At 38.3% G+C, this 17,747-nt stretch overlaps 1 protein-coding gene across 6 annotated transcripts in view; it reads right to left on the reverse strand.

Annotated features, from left to right (window-relative positions):
- Nucleotides 1–6,072: 6,072 nt before the first annotated feature.
- The window catches only part of BEGAIN (brain enriched guanylate kinase associated), a 163,509-nt gene continuing 151,834 nt past the window's right edge, over nt 6,073–17,747 (reverse strand). For all 6 annotated transcript variants that reach the window (XM_087726414.1, XM_087726405.1, XM_087726399.1 and 3 more), the window contains 2 exons: nt 12,903–12,986; nt 6,073–7,524 (listed from right to left, as the gene is read on the reverse strand). In XM_087726414.1, the coding sequence (XP_087582540.1) occupies nt 6,151–7,524; nt 12,903–12,986 (1,458 nt within the window). In that variant the 3' untranslated portion in view covers nt 6,073–6,150. The remainder of the gene's footprint in view (nt 7,525–12,902; nt 12,987–17,747) is intronic.

The raw sequence follows: 17,747 nt of genomic DNA on the forward strand, positions 1-17,747 counted from the left end.
GAGGATGCTATACTCTCATTAAATTAAAAAAAATGTTCATCAATCTACAATGACGTATAACTTTATTCAGCCTTAGGCAGAACCATACTTATGATTTATACTCTGAATTAAATTTAAGTTGCTCATTGAGAGGTCCAATTTCATTGGGTTTCCATTTCAGGGTCAATTATTTTTTTTTACCGTTCGCCTTCAATCAAACCCTAACCTCCTTTTATTAATAATCTCAAATCAGATATGAATCAGTATATATTGATTCTCACAGTGATTTGAGCCATTTAGTTAGAGGTAACTATTTAACTTTCCCAATAGCAAAGCCTCATTTCTTGTATTTGTCCGTTGCATTGCAGAGTACACAAACCCTTTCAGATTACTTATTCTTTTCTGGTAACCTTATTAAGGTTTATACTGTAATATATTTAGTTGCTTTTTGGTTTTCTCTCCCTTCATCTTGCAGCATGTAAATTGAGTGGGCTGTTCCCAGTTCGGCCAAACTGGTAGTGGAATTCATGCCTGGGTCACAGAACCAGCAGTGACCCAGGCCTGCCACCTTCACCACCACCCCCGAACATGGGCTGCTGCCATTTTGTTTTTAGTGACTGTGCATACACTGTAAATTCTGGCATGTGGGTTGCAGACGGGTTGCAAACCTGTAGTAAAACCAGCAGCAACCCACCCCTGATGTAAATGTCCACAAATATAACCCATATATTCACACACACACAAGTATTACATTTTGGACTACGAACTGAGATTTGATTTCTGCCATGAAATACCTTACAAATCCAGACTGCTCTCTTCACAAAGTGATTTGCAAATTGTAGCCAGTCTGAAAATATATTGATCCAAGAATTAAATATTGACCTGGACAAATTCACAATCAATTCTCATTATAATAGCCAAGTTTTTTAAGGAAGAGGTTTTCAAAGGCAAAAGGACAAAAAGAAACTGAATCACAGACAAATTGGATAAAATCTATATCTTGATTGAAAAGCGAGATTAGCTGTAGCTACCCTCAAAGGAGGGATGCCAAATTTAGCTTTGACTGGATTGATGCCATAGGAACAGCTTCAGTTGGCAAACTCAGAATGTTTTATAACCATGAACTGAGGCAAATGTTAAATTTAGATTTCTAAGCCTGCATGCCTTAAAGCTGATCTAATGGCAATTTTGAAATTTTCATAAAACTAGCATTTTATCAGGGAAGAGCACGGTTTGTACACATTTGTATACATTTAATACATTTAGCTGTTATTATTTAATGTGAGAAACTGTCAACAGATTTTAAATCTTTATCAGGGACATATATTAGTATTTGATTTATATTTAATATATGTCCTTGTTTAATCTTAGCTTTCTCCCAAGTGATGTGAAAAGATGCTTATCAGGGGAAGGCCCTCTCATTGGAAACATCCCAAGGATGAAATGCCTTCTTCAGAGAAGTCATAAATATCTGGACCTGTAACAGGCTGAATTCAGATTTAATAAAAACTGGAGTTGCCCAGTTAAAAGCAATTGTGCTTAACCTGGAAGCCTTTTTTTTTGCTTTCTGTGACCTTATTTGTTTAAATTCGTACTTCATCCTAATATTTAAATGAAGATGATTGATTAATTTATTATTTCTCATGCCTTTATTATTTTTACAAATAACTCAAAGTAATGAACATATCCCAACATATCTCCTTCCTCTTATTTTCCTCACAATAACCCTGAGAGGTGGGTTGGACTAAGAGATAATGATTGACCCAAAATCACACAAAAATAGTAGTAAACTAATGTACAGCCAAGAGCCTCACAAACAAAGACGTATCTCCAGATTTCCTAAAGGCAGAGAGTGGCAGCCATGTCTGAGGAGGCCCTATTTTTTTTTTCATCAGATGAATGGGTGGCAGCCAAGGACAAAGCCTTAAAGAGTGGTGGAGTTCATGCAAAGGAAGACATTCTGTCAGGCAGATTAGCTAGTTACGTGGGTTTCATAACATATTTTGTATCTCATTAAGAAGTCTGGGCAGCCAATACTTATTGAAAAACAGGTCCTTTCCGAATAGTATTTTCAAGGATCTACTGTATATCAACCAAATCAGTGATTACGGCTCTAATAGGGCAGCCTGCTATTTTTTTTTAATTAAAGGCAATTATCTTGTGAAGTTTCAGCATTGGAAAAAGATGTATGCTGGTACCTGTCCCCTATACGATCTGCATTCTCTTGGGGGCCATCAGCAGCCTTAGGGCAAAAGGTTAGAAATGACTGGTTTAGAATTAATGGCACTTGGCATTTATAGATTATAGATCACTTACAGATCAGCTTCTAATTATACTAAGACCTTATCTTGGTCATCTGAACAAATAATAATACCCCTCATATAATGAGTACTAATTGTCTTTCCTTAAAAAGGCGGAATCTTTTTCCCAATGTTTTTCAGCAGATGACAGAAAGACATTTTGCACAGCTGTTTTTATCAGTCCTTCCACATTCTTTTATGCTTGATGTCCTGTGCCTGAGACAAAAAAGAGGGTTTAATTGCTATTTTGTGTACTTTTAAAATATTTGAAAATGATTCACTTTTCTTCATGCACATCACTGTAGACTATTTCTTTCAAACTCTCCTTGTATGCCATTTACATTAAATCCTTTGATCATATTCACAACTCATCTTGAAAGCTTCCTGTTATTTTGTTATTAGACTGCATATTAGACAGTCTCAGTTAAAAAAAAACATGGTTTGTTGACACTCCACATATCTATAAATATGCATGATTACTTTACACACTTTTAAAAGATATTTTTCCACTTTAGACTTAGTGTATTGAGTGAACCCATACATTTATGGCTTAGCGTACTCTGTGAATTCAGTCTATAAGGCAACAGATCAATTAAGCAAACCATGGTTTTAGCATAATGTTTGAGCCCACCATCAAAATATATCTAATTTGAAACAATGTCCTTATCCATAGGCACAAATGATGACATTATTAAGGAATGAAGATTATATGCCAATCCTGGTTAATGTGCATATGAGCTTTGAGAGTTTGCATTCACAAAAACCACAATCTTTTAAACTGTTTTCAATACTTAAAGAGGGCTTAATTAAAAATGAAAGAACAAACAGAACAGTATCACAGAATCTAAGATGATGGCTACAGAATCCATTGTGACCAGAGGTAATATTCTCTTTAGAACAACTTGCTTGGAAAGGCTTACAGGATTTGTGTCCTAATTATAAATTTTCTAGAGGGATCTGTTTAGCCTCTCTTGAAAACAGGATGTTGGATTTTTTTTAAAAAATAGCTTTTCGCCTGTCCTTTAAGCAAAAGTGTCCCAATGAACCATTTACCATGAACACAATTCAACAATTAATGTTCTAAAATGTATAATTGAATAAATGGTACTCATCCATTTAATTATAAAATTATCCCTGCCCAATAAATTAAGCTAAGGTACAGGAACTTGTCTAAGGCCGGCAAGGGATTACAGGGCTGAACAATTACTTGAATCAAGATTTCCTTGAAACCTTAATCCAGCTCTCTGTTATCTCAGGCTGAATCCCAACTTTAAAAAGAATCTTGAAGAACATCACCAATTTAAACCAATGCTGTTCATTTTAATCAATGACCATACATCCAGGGGGTTATAGAAATAAAATATTTAGTCAAACCTTAGATACTCAAAAAATGGAAGCAAAATGGTACATAAGTCCATAGGAGCAGCAGCAATACATTTCACGGTGGCAGGAAAAAACAATTAGTGATGATTGCTAAAGGGTCTGTGGATGAGTGGAAGATTTTAGGAGCTTATGTGAGGCAGCTGAAGAGCTCTGGATCAGACACAGATTCCAAAACATATCCAATTCTTCAAGAAGAAAATTCCTTCTTGATAATTCAGATTTGCTCTAGTCAATACAGACAATATTGAGCTCACTTATTCATAAGGTACTCAATATTAAGCAACTTCCTATGATCCTGTATAGGCTGCCTTTAGGCACTCACGCCCTCGTGACCTCAAGACTGGACTACTGCAATGCGCTCTACATGGGGCAGCCCTTGAAGAGTATTCAGAGACTTCAACTCGTCCAGAACGCAGCCGCGCGAGCGACTGTGGGTGCACCTCGGTACACCCACGTTACACCTATCCTCCGCGAGCTGCACTGGTTACCGATCAGTCTCCGGATACGCTTCAAGGTGCTAGTCGTAACTTATAAAGCCCTTCATGGTATTGGATCTGGGTACTTGAGAGACCACCTGCTGCCAATTACCTCCCACAGACCCATTAGATCTCACAGGGTTGGCCTCCTCCGGGTGCCATCTACCAGCCAATGCCACCTGGCTATTACCCGGGGGAGGGCCTTCTCTGTGGCAGCTCCGGCCCTCTGGAATGAACTCCCCACAGGGATTCGGACCCTCACCTCTCTCCAGGCCTTCCGAAAAGCCGTCAAAACCTGGCTTTGCCAGCAGGCCTGGGGGTGATGAGTTCCCTCCCCTCTCGACATGTATGGTTGTGTGACTGTTGTCTACTTTTATTATTTGTATTTTGTCTTTTTATGTTCCCCTTTTTCCCCCTTGAATTGTTCGCCGCCCTGAGTCCTCCCGGAGAAGGGCGGCATACAAATAATAAAAAACAAATACAAATACAAAATCTTCCAGATCAATTGGGATTAAATTGTTCAGAATTCCTAGCCATGATAATCAATTCATGTTCTGATCATGCAATTTTACTATATCTGAATGGTGGGGTGAAGCTATTTTGGAGTTCATAAACAGAACGGCATAATAGAAATTGGTAGGCATCTCCAAGCACTGTACTGTTGTTGGAAAGCTGTAGTAAACAGAGGGCTTCCTATGAACATGGTTGCCTGGTTCATAATTTTGCATTTCTTCATCACTTGAGTTCATTACAAACATCATGGGGAGAACGGTTCACCACCAGAGCCCACGAGGCTTGGTCTGATGTAGAATAAGTACCATATGTTTTGTATATAGCTGAACCATTGAATACACAGTAACAACATCCTGTCAGAACATCTTTTAATGAGAAAAAAAACCAAAACATTTTCACTGGTGCCTTTTATTAAGTAATGCAAAATACAGTACTAGTTGTGACACTCCATGCAGTTGAGACGATATAAATGCAAGCTTACAGAAAAATAAGTGACCAAAGAACCCCTCAATTAATTTTGAGGTAGTGTACAGTGTGGGGAAGTTGAAACACAATGGGACAGACAAACCAAAATATCTGTATCACTTTGTGCATTCATTTCCCCCCAGTTTTTTCCTCTCCTAAATACATATGTATTAAATAACTTTGTGGTTTATTTTGATTCCATTTCATTTAAAAATAGATTTCTTTATATTATCACATTCTTGTATATCTTGCACTGCACACAATCTACACTTCAAAATCTTATAGGGTCTGATTTGTCCTTGCAAAAGTTTTTCCCTTCTTTTTCTCTCTTGCTCCCTCTTTCTCTTTTAACCCTTTCCCTCCAAGAATTTAGGCACATGTGGCCTCATGCACAAAAAATAAATAAGAAACTTACTTGAAGGGGACAAAAAAATGTCACTCAAAGTGCTTGAGAGTACTAAGGATAATCTAATAAATACCCTTTTGTTTATAAAAATATATTAGGTTATAAAAGTGGGCAAAGGGTTAGTATCCAAGATGGAAAAGTCATTACTCTATGTGAAAAGTGTCTTGTAATATTTTTCTTTTCCTTTATCAGGTTTTCTCATTTTTCCTGCTTAAAGCCGTGACTGTTTGTATGTATATGTTCTCTCTCTCTGTCTCTCTCTTTAATATATATATATATATATATATATATATATATATATATATATATATATATATATATATATATATATATATATATATATATATATATATTCATATATATTCATATATATTCATATATATTCATATATATTCATATATATTCATATATATTCATATATATTCATATATATATATATATATATATATATATATATATATATATATATATATATATATATATATATATATATATATATATATATATATATATAATATCTTCATATTCATATTCAGAAAACTACAGGATACTGGACATGTCAAATGTCATCATAGTTGCTGTTCTGTCTCATTCTCTCTATCTCTTTATTGCAGCTTTGGAAGATGTTTCAATTAAGGAGGGTTCCATACAATTGTGCTTTTGTGAGGCTGTCCTTTCGACTTAAGCCTGTACTTCCAGTCCGTTGAAACTGCTGCTGCTGCTTGCTATGGAGGCTTGAATGGCTTCCTTGCTCGATGGAAGACTGATGGATCTCTGAAGCCTCCATAGAACTATGGTTGAGGGACTCAGCTGAACTGTTTGGACTAACATCAACATATTCTCTTTTCAAAACAGGACTCCCATCAATGCTTTTGCTACTGCACACCTGGACTGTGATTCTTTCACTTTTTTTGTCCCTCAGTTCTTTTGTTTTATAAGAGGGCAATTTGTCCTGCTTACAACTGGTGCTTATGTCAATATTCAGACCGCTGTCTGTCTTCAGGAAGCAGGAGTCCACAAGTCTACTTTGACAAATATCATCTCCCTCTGAGAAGCTATCACCTTTGTAACTAGCATAAATGGGACTTGATCGACTGTCTCCTTTCTTTATAGGACTTCTGTAATACTGCTCTGAAAAGCTGCAGGGAGAAAGCCTGCCACTGTTCCTGTAAGAATATGCACCAATATCTTCCACACTAAGCTGTCTCCACTGTCCAGGTAGATCTTCTTCTGACAAGTGGGAGTTCCTGCTTTCACTGCGCATCTTCTGTGATGCTAAAGCTTGTTGAGTTGTTATGGCCGAGAAATGATAAGGCTCACTTGCATAAGGGGACATAGTCCTAGTGAAAGTAGGGGAGTTCTCATTGTCATCTGCCAGCTCCATGTGCTGAATAGATTTAGCCTTGGCGAACCTTGGACTCCCCTGCTCATAACCTGAAGATGGCTTTCTTTCAAACATCTCGTCGCGGCTGCTCAGGTAAATGGCTTGCTGGGAGGCTGTCAAAGTGCTAGCTTGGGCATTCTCCTTCTCCTCAGACGTTACACTAAAGCTGGAGTAGGAACTAGAAGTAGGTAGAGAGGTAACATATTCTGGGAAAGCTTCATGAGAGAAGCTGGAATGGAAGCCGTCTTCTTCAACTGTGCTGTCAGTGGAATTCTGGGACCTCAAGAACCCAACGCCCTTGACTTGCATGTCTACACTCTGTCTTCTCTCCCGCCTTCTCTCCTCAGGGCAATAAAGAGCTGTATCACTGCAGTAAATTTCGGACTTGTACTGAGGTCTTTGGCCAAGTTTTCCAAGAGACTCCTGGAAGGCAAGATCTCTGCTTGATGGGCTTGACATGTGGGGAGAAAGATTGTTTGGATCAGGCTTTTCCAGGACTTTTGCAATGACACAAGTTGGTATGTTATCGGCAAATGATGTATGACACAGAGGTACCGAGAGGCTGCATCCATGCTTTTCTAGGTGGAGGCTGACACGTTCCTGAAATTCAGCTGGCAGCTGAAATAAATGTAGGGAAGGAGAAGAAAAATATATAAAAGGGTTGTCAACAGTAAAGCTTATGATCTAGAAATCCCAGTTACTGTATTGAAGCCTACAAATGTGGTTTTTCAAGTGAAAGAAAACAATAATAAATAAAAAGGCTCCTATCATGAATGAATTATTAACGCAAATGTTCAAACATGGCAGATTGCCCTGGTTGACTAAAGGAGTTAGCTATTTGTTGTGTGTTTATGTTATATACTGTCCTGTCTCATAGAGGGAAGACGTTTAACATTCAGATGTTTAAATATATGAATATCTTCCCCTTTGCCAGTTTTTGATTGATATCAATGCACTAATATACCGTACACACCAAGTACTGTTAAATAAGGCCTGTTTGCAAATTAACGATCAATATTAATCTTGAGGATTGCAGGTTGTATTTCCACTTATTTCCACTGTCAAAATAAGCTGTTTCCTATGACATAAAGTTATTCCTCATTGACATGATTGTGAGCAATAATGTCAAGCTAGGTCAGGGGTCATCAACCTTAAACACTTGAAGAGCCATTTGTACCTGTTTCCCACAGAAAAGAAAACACCAGGAGCCACAAAACCCTTCCCGTGCTTGACTATTTCCTGAGCGGCCACAAATCTAGCATATGTAGTTGAATTAAACATTCTGTTTTCTTCTGAAACTTTTCTTTTCTTGGATTTATCCATGGTTGGCCTACCGGGAGTCGAAAAGCTCAATAAATTGCATGCCACAGGTGTCGCACATTGGCGGTTGTGACACATATTTTGAGCGACAGGGAGCCACAGCAGAGGGATGAAAGAGCCACATGCAGCTCCAGAGCCACAGGTTGCTGAACGTTGAGCTAGGTTAAAGTAGCCTCTGAAAGGGAGAAACAGCCCTACTTATTCCACTGGTAGACACTAACTGGGGCTTGCAATTGAACCTGTTTTTTTTAAAAATACACAAGTCCTGCGCGCACAGGAAAGATTGTGTGGCATGGACAGTGCTGTCCTCCATTTGAAACTTAAAAGAAACAGGAAGGAGGCAACCACATACAGCAACCTGAAGGGTCCCTTTCAATTTGCCTAACAGGATGCCCTAAATGTTGGATTCGGTAATGGCTCTGAACATAAAGTCAAAATGGCAAGAATAAGACTTCGGAACAGCTGTACTACAATAAGGCCAAATGTAGCTTTCTGGGAAAAGCCTTCATTCCAGAACCACAATAAATCAATAGGGCAGAGTTCTATGGTAGCTAGATCTTCTTCTTGTAAAGAAGCTTTTTGCAAGTATGATGTGCTAATGGAATTGACTTCTAACAAAATGCATTCATCTTGATAATCAGTCACTGTCAAAATAAAGGCAAGTTACAGCACTCAGCCAAGAAAGCAAATTAAAAATATTTTGATATGGCCACATTTTTTTTACAAGATAACTCAATGTCCCTGATCTCCCCACCCCCCAAAACCCAAATCTTATGATATATGAACATCTGCAGCACAGTAGCATGCACTTCACACGCACTGCAACCATATCCTTCACAGACTGCGAAGCCATGAAAGCAGCTGTTCCCATTTTCTCAGCTGTAACGAAGAAAGAGATGGTGACAAAACATGCAACCTGAAAGCTAATTTAGGGCCCAGAAATGCAAAGACTCCCATTCTCATTTTTTGTGTGCCCACAAAACTAAGTCTGCAATCCTACTAATAGTTTTGCTTGGAAAAAAACCCCTTAGATTCCAATGAGACTCCCAGCCTAGCAAACAGGCATAAAATGGTGCTGTAATCCAGTGATTTGGGATTGTTTTCAAAATTAATTTGTGAAGGAGGTCTATCCGGGTGATTATGTTAACAGTTAAAAAGCAAATAATATTGACTAGGGATGCACAATTTTATTGATGCAATTTTCCCACCCCTCCCTCTGATTAGATTCCTCTCACTGGTGATGCCTGGCTTCTGCAGAGTGCGGAAAAGTAAAATCTCCCTTGAGCATGTTTAACTCCTAGCAACAGGTATATATGGTTTCCTTGGCAACAATATTGATGTGGGTCCCCCTGCCCTGGGATACTTTTTCCAATTCCCAATTTAGCCTGTAGCTTTGAGATTTCCTTTGGTGTCCTATCCAGATACTAATCGACTCCCACTCCCCCCCCCCATCAGTCAAGATTGACATTTTTGCACCTCTCCCTTCTCTTATGTTTGTGGAAAATATGGGTCCTCCTTGAGTTAGGCCACAATTTAATCCCACAATTACTGTTGTGAGCAGTGATGGTCATGCAGCACATCACCACACCACTAGTCTCAATTTTATGACTTTGGAGGGCAGTTGTTAAGCGAACATGGAAGTCATAAAGTGAATGCCGCAATCATTTAAACAAATGTTGTGATTGTTAAGTTTTACCAGAAACCAGAAGTTAAACACCAGGGTTTTTTTTGGGGGGGGGTCATAAACTATGGTCATGGAATCTCAGGGGGCTTCAAACAGTGTAAATCCACATGGTTGCAGTCATGTAGAAATGCAATCATGTCAATGCAGGAGGGGGATATCAGAAGTTTGAAACTGGGTTGTAAGTTCTTTTTTTTTGGGGGGGGGGAAGAGGTCAGTTATAAGTTTGATTGATTGTTAAGTGACCAGTCATAAGTTGAGGGCTACTTGTATCAATGCAAAACAATGCCTTAAATTGTAGATTTTGAGGACTTTTAGGATTATCAAAGAGTGACGGAGTTGCAATAAGACACAAACTTAAATTTATGGTACTTATTTAGCAATTTTAAATTCCTCCCTCCTTATCCAAAAAGGTTGAAAACATTTATCTTGTCTAATTAGAAGGTCTTTTGGATGCCAGAAGAGGGCACATGGTCATCATATGCTGGATGTGATCTAATGTGTGTTCTAGGCGCTCTACAAAAATTGGTAGCTATGCATATACATGGTTTCTTTTCTTTTAACACACAACCTGGGATAGTGATGAACTATGGGGTCCTTGGGGTTCTCTGAGCATGGGGGCGCAGGAGTGTGTGCACATATGCACAGGGATGGGGTGCATGTGCAAGGCACGCACATGCTTTGCATTTTGGGGATGTGCATGCTTGCACTCTTTGGGCAATTGGTGCTGAAAAGGTTAGCCATCACTGATCTAGTGCTCCTCATTCTGAAGGCCTTTCAGATGATCACTCACGTCCTAGTCACCTTATGATTGCAGTGTTATGTATTCAGCATGCCATTGCCCTTGAAAATCACTTAGAAGCTATAACTGTTCGAAAATGGGACAACGTGGGCAGCAATGACCATGCCTCAATATGCCATGGGATACCACTGTTCAATGAGCTGCATTGGTTGCCAGTTTTCAAGTACAATTCAAGCTACTGTTTACCACCTGTAAAGCCCTCCTGGTTATCTTAGAGCAGTTTTTCTCAACCTTGGCAACTTGAAGATGTCTGGACTTCAACTCCCAGAATTCCCCAGCCAGCATTCACTGGCTGGGGAATTCTGGGAGTTGAAGTCCAGACATCTTCAAGTTGCCAAGGTTGAGAAACACTGTCTTAGAGACTGCTGATTGACAATTGTTTCTGCCTGTCCTGTACAATATGGCAGAATGGATGTGTTTCATATTTCCTCAACTGAATAATGTCATCCAGTGTGTTTCTCTGTTGCAGTGTTGCGCTCTGGGAACAACATTCACCGCCAAGGTCTGTACACACTGATGAATTTTGGTAAGATACTGAAAACCTGGCTATCTTCTCTGACTTTAGGACAAGGTGATGATTGAACCCTGTGAGTTTTTGTTTGGTATTTAGTTGGTTTTGTTGTACTTAGTCTTTCCAGAAACATATCATCCCTTTCTTTTTTATTGTTTTCCTCCTTTTAATTATGTATAATTCCCAGCATAATCTGCAGTTGGGCATTCTTTAAACGGATGCAAATGAACGAATAAATAAATAAATTTTATGACTTCTGAACTAAACATGAAATAAACATGACCGAGTCCAATATGAAGAATGCATAGTATTTTTTTAAAAAAACTAATCATATCACGAAAGCTTAAAAGGTTTTTATTCATTCTTTATTACTTCTTTCTTTCCCTTTTCAAGTTTAATTAGGATTTTTTTTTTATAAACGGTGATTTAGATTTCAAATGAGCATACTGTGCAAATGTAATTGCTAGGTCTTTAACTGACCTGATTAAGTAGGTTAGGCAAGCACAGCAATGAGATGTCTGCAGGACCCCCAAAAGGCATCCTGGCTGCTCCATAGCAAAATAAAAGAAAACAAAACAAAGCACTGAAATCCTACGAGGTTGCAAGATCTTGCACAAGAATGCCAAAATCAGAATTATATCTAAGTCTGTGCCTAGGCACATGTCTGTGCCTCTGCACATACACACATACACATGTGCCCAGGCATTTCACATGATGCTTTGACAGGTTCAAAGACAAAACTGCTAATCTCTAGGAATTGCTGAACTATACTGAACAGATGCTTTCTACATATGGCAGGGCTCCAACTTCCAGAATCCAAAATTGTCATAATCATCTAGAGCAGTGGTTCCCAAACTTGGCAACTTTAAGACTTGTGGACTTCAACTCCCAGAATTCTCCAGCCAGCTCTGGAGAATTCTGGGAGTTGAAGTCCACAAGTCTTAAAGTTGCCAAGTTTGGGAACCATTGATCTAGAGGAGTACAGTTGGGCAAAGCTAGATTTTTAGATAAGTCTAGGAAAGTACTTCATGTCTCCCAAAGTTGCGAATTAGATACTTTTGGGAGATTCAGAAGATTAGCTAAATGGATATGTATGTTATTGGGTAGAATGTCCTTAAATATTCTGTTGCGGCAGGCAAAATACTGAATTTCCCACCATTTTCACTGTTACAGCTTGGCAGTTGAGCCTGGGATAGCCTCTATTCTAGTAATACTTTTCTGCAGAGTTTGTGGTAAGAAAAATCCCATTTAACCATATAACACTATTAAGAGAGAAGTGCAGCTGAGTGATTGGATTGTTTTTGTGATTGATAAGCAGCCTAGAATCCATGGAAGTTTGTTTATGACAATATAAGCAAATCAAAATAATGTACAGAAGACATGGAGCTTCTTGAGCATTCTTCATTCTTGCATCTTGGCCTTGCAGCTATTGGGCACAAACATGGTTGCGTTAATATCCGCCCATTCTTAGTATTTTGTCATCCAGTTGTTTCAATTTAGGACCCCACCCAGATTCTCTTCTCCATTCCAGTAAGTGAATGCTACTGTCAAGGCATTATATCTTAGTGACCTTCTGATGATAGTTAGTGAACATGGACTTGCCCTTGGGTTCCTTGGTTACTTCTCCCTCTGCTGCCTATTTCTTGCCTAGGCACTGCATCAGAGCATCCAGTATTTCTTACCTCAGAAAGCTTATGCGCCCTGTCGTAATTCTTGCTACACTGGAGCAGCTGAGCAGCTAAATTGCAATCCTTTCTATAGAGCTCCTGAAAGATAACATAAAATGACATGTAAAATTATTAGTTCTACCACAACATCCAAAAAGCTGCCATCAGAGATCTGAGAAAGAACCAAACAAATTTAAAGTTTCATCCCAATGATGATGTGATAACAAAAGGTTTATTGTATTACAATCCATACACCAGATGCTTTCAGTCTGGAAGGTTGTATTGGACAATGTCCATGCTCTCAAATGTCTCATTTTAAAGGGACAAGCAATCTCCATGAATTGATTGTCATCTTCCCAAGTAGAACAATAATAAATAGAAGTCAGAAGTAACTCATTGACTAAGGCAATCATGGCTGTATTACGTATAGTTATGCAATGCAATAAAAACACAATTGAATGTCAACTGAAGCCTGTTATTATTCTATCCAGCAACTTCAATTTTCAAAATGAGTATAACAAAGACATTTCTACAAATCCAATTTCATTCTTTTTCTTTTTATAGATTAAGATTTTTGCTGTCTCTATAAATGCTTATTTTGAAAAAAAAATGAAAGAAACACTGATTAAAGGGCACTTGGATACACGATTGCATCACAGAAAATATGGGCAATCTTTAATTCAAAGGGTTTTTTTCTATTTACTTATGGTGCTCATAAAACTGAATGGCAATGATCTGGAAAGATATGGGAATACATATTGACTCCCAGGCACATAGGAAGTATAATTTCTGGCCTTCTCAGCATTTCAGTCTTGCATTTAATGTCTATTTATCTTTTATAGCTACTGAACCTTCTACCTCTAATTTCACCTAAGACTAAGAAAATTGCCCCAAAGAAATTTGAAGCACTAATTTAATTTAGTAGCACACTCCAAATATTGAATCCAAACATTCAAAAATGTTTTATGCACTGTTTTTATAAAGATGATTGTGGTCGAAGATCTATTCACCCACATAAGTTCTTAGTTAGGTCTGTTCAAGAGTACGCAACTATCCAGCTCATTTATAGAGACAGGAATGAAAACATTTTGAAACACTCCAATTTTGACCAATCTGGACTTAAGTGAATATATGCCATGTGAAAGTAGTTGGAGTCTACCTTTACTTTTTGAGACTATAGGGAGAAATCATTTTACACTGACCAAGACTGATTGCTACATAGGTTAGTGGCTGGTAGATTATCAAGTGTAGGAGAACTACTTCAACCATGATAGATTCAGCCATTGTTTCTCAAACTTGGCAGATATATTTATTAGAGTAATTATCATTCGTTGTATCCCTGAAGAAAATGAGAATTTTTATTTTGGCAATTGGGTGAAAGTAGTGATAATAGCAACCTAGCAGTTTAATTGCAAGGTATTTTCAATTTAATCTGCCCAGCGATTGAGCTACTCAAATGCCACTTCTATGGTGGTTTTTCATATGTAAACTGATTTGGCTGAAAAATAACCATGCACATTAAAGACATTTACACGCTTTTTCTTTCTTTAGTTACAATCTAAAATGTCAGTATTTACGAAGATATATTTGGTCCAAGAATGCAATTACTTGGAGGAACCTAAATTAAATTAAAGAAATACACAAAAGGAACATGTCTGCAGGGAGTTGGAATGAATGGCTGAAAAGGCTCCTTCCAATTCTAAGACTTACAGATCCTTCCATCTATAGTTACTACTGGCTCCTGATTTTTCTCTCTCTGAAAAGTCAGTAACTCTCCTTATGCAAAGAATCAGCCATTGCTGGTTTCTAAATTCAGTCTCCACCAAAATGTGAGAAAGGTACAGAGAAAAAGCAATGGATTTAACCTGCCATGGTTGTAAAGAAGGGAACTATACCTTTACATTGACTAAGGGCGAACAATTGTTTAATAACAAAATGGTTGAAGTTGATGAAATAAGAATTTCTGATTTTCATGCTCAGGAAAACCATTGGCACACAAGGGCTAGATGACATGGCAGAGAACGTCAAGCCTGAGAAAAGAGTGGCCAAGATATAGGAAGAGGAGGTCCAAAATTTGAATCTTGGAACTCTTTCCCTCTCAATACAATTTTGACACATCAAAGAGATTTCAGGCAAATCTGAGGTTGGCAACCAAGTGAAATCATGTAAACTTGGGAAACAGAATTACAGATGAATTTTAGTCTAAGGAGTCCTGACAAATGCAATCCACATTCATCTATGGGTTGCCAGGCTAGTGAGTCATTTCACATAAAATCCTTCCAATAGAAGAGAATATATGTAGCACAAGGTTGAACTATCAAGAACTTTGGTGCTCTCGGTCCTTGGTTGTTGAGCTTTTTCCTCGGAGACCCTGAAGGACTCCATGCAAAATTCCTACTATACAGAACAGTGACTGCATGTCTGTATCTACCATGCATGCATCTAACCACTTACAGAGGGCTGTAAAAGCACTATGAAGTGGTATATAAGTCTGTTATTGCTATTACTATCTACTGTTTGATTGTTGATCAAACAGCTAATCAGAGTTTCATGATTTTTCTATTAATCTCTTGGTAGACTTTCTTCAATAGCAATAGCAATAGCAATAGCAGTAGACTTATATACCGCTTCATAGGCCTTTCAGGCCTCTCTAAGCGGTTTACAGAGAGTCAGCATATTGCCCCCAACAATCTGGGTCCTCATTTTACCCACCTCGGAAGGATGGAAGGCTGAGTCAACCCTGAGCCGGTGAGATTTGAACCGCTGACCTGCTGATCTAGCAGTAGCCTGCAGTGCTGCATTTAACCACTGCGCCACCTTGGCTCTTCTGCTTTTCTTCAAGCAGAAAAGAACTTTGAAGAATCTCTATAAATATTCCTGGGTGATGAAAAGCTTCTTCTGACATCCCGTTTTCTTTTCAGAAAAAAAGGATGGAGAAAAGATTACAGTATTCAATGTGAGTATAATGAGTTGGTGGGGATCAATGCAAAGTAGGAACTGAACTATATATTACATTGAAATATGATGGGTCATCGGAACTAAAGAAATAAGTCAGAATCTTCAAAGGGAAAAAAGAATATCACTGAACAGGAAGCAGGGTGGAAGATCATACACAATTCACAGTTCTGAGAAACTAAAATAAATGTGCATTGCCTAGACTTTAATTTCATTGGAGCAAGGTGTGGATCAGAATGCAGCAGAATAACTTCCATGGGTTAACAAATCTGCTAACAATTATTACTTCCTGCTAATCAGTGTGGAGGTTGCTAAAAAGTGCTACAATTTACATCATTAGGGACATCAAACATCTAGGAAGGAAGGTGGGGGGAAGGACTGTAAACAGAAAGAAGAATATTGCCAAGGAATGACTGGCTGTGCAAGTTATGTTACATTTGATTTCTTAGATCATAAACTTGATGATCAGCATCAGCATCATGTTTCTTGGCACAAGATGGATTATATCTTAGAATGTCTGGAAAAAATGTGTTTGCCTAAAACTGATGAGCTTGATAAACTGAATCCTGTGGGGAATTAGAGAATAAATATATAGTATCGATATCAGATAATGACTTGTACACTAAAAATAAGGAAGGACATTGAAATGTGTCCTAGTAAACCATTAAATAAAAAGCCAGAAAGATTGGCTCATAATATTCATGCATTTTATAGTACCTATTATTTAACATACATATAACAGAAAGCTAATGGGATGACCTCCATGACTGGAATATAGCAATGGAAGGAAAAAAGAATGGTATGGCAAATAAATGTATCCATGCTTGTATAGAAATTGAAGTGAATGAATTTATTTGGTGATGCTCTAAAAAGCATCTTGGTTAAAATATATGGAGGCATGAATAAAAGCAGTAGACTATCACCTGCCTAATCAAGGAGAAGATGGGGATGATGCTTTTCAGAAGCAAATTGCTCTTCTTTCAAAAAGACATGGGATGGTAGCGATGGGGACTTTAATTTTCCTAGCATTTGTTGGATAACAAACTAGGTCAAGCATTGTCTTCCCAGGAAATTATTGATTTCTTTTGCTAATGGCCTTCTTCTTCAGAGGGTAGAGAAAGATACAAATCATTGACTTGATACTAACCAACAAGGAAGTCTTCATGGACGAAATAAAAGTCATAAGAACACTGGGGAAAACATTTAATTAAATGTTTGCCAATTAAAATTCTGCATAAAAGAAGGTAATCTATTGTTAAAGTTAACTGATCCCATAAAATTATTTAAGGGAAAGTAAACCAGCATATTGTCAAACAGAGACTATGATAGTTGTGAATCAGAGACTGGATGCTTTCAGAGTAACAGAATAACAGAGTCGGAAGAGACCTTGGAAGTCTTCTAATCCAACCTCCTGCTGAAGCAGGAACCCTATAATATTCTAGACAAGTGGTTCTCCAGTCTCTTTTTAAAAGCCTCAAGTGATGAAGCACCCACAATGTCTGAAGGCAAGCTGTTCCACTGGTTTATTGTTCTTATTGTCTCCTTAGTTCTAGGTTGCTTTTCTCCTTGATTAGTTTCCATCCATTGCTTCTTGTCTTGCCTTCTGGTGCTTTGGAAAATAGGCTGACCTCTTCTTTGTGGCTGCTCCTTAAATACTGGAACACTGCCATCAAGAGCCGAGGTGGCGCGGTGGTTAGGGTGCAGTACTGCAGGCCATTTCAGCTGACTGTTATCTGCAGTTCAGCGGTTCAAATCTCACCGGCTCAAGGTTGACTCAGCCTTCCATCCTTCCGAGGTGGGTAAAATGAGGACCCGGATTGTTAGGGGGCAATATGCTGACTCTGTAAACCGCTTAGAGTGGGCTGAAAGCCCTATGAAGCGGTATATAAGTCTAACTGCTATTGC

The sequence above is a fragment of the Thamnophis sirtalis genome, unplaced genomic scaffold (assembly GCF_051295495.1).
Source record: "Thamnophis sirtalis isolate CommonGarterSnake01/CBP01778 unplaced genomic scaffold, rThaSir2_p1.2 scaffold_1, whole genome shotgun sequence".
Lineage (NCBI taxonomy): Eukaryota > Metazoa > Chordata > Lepidosauria > Squamata > Natricidae > Thamnophis > Thamnophis sirtalis.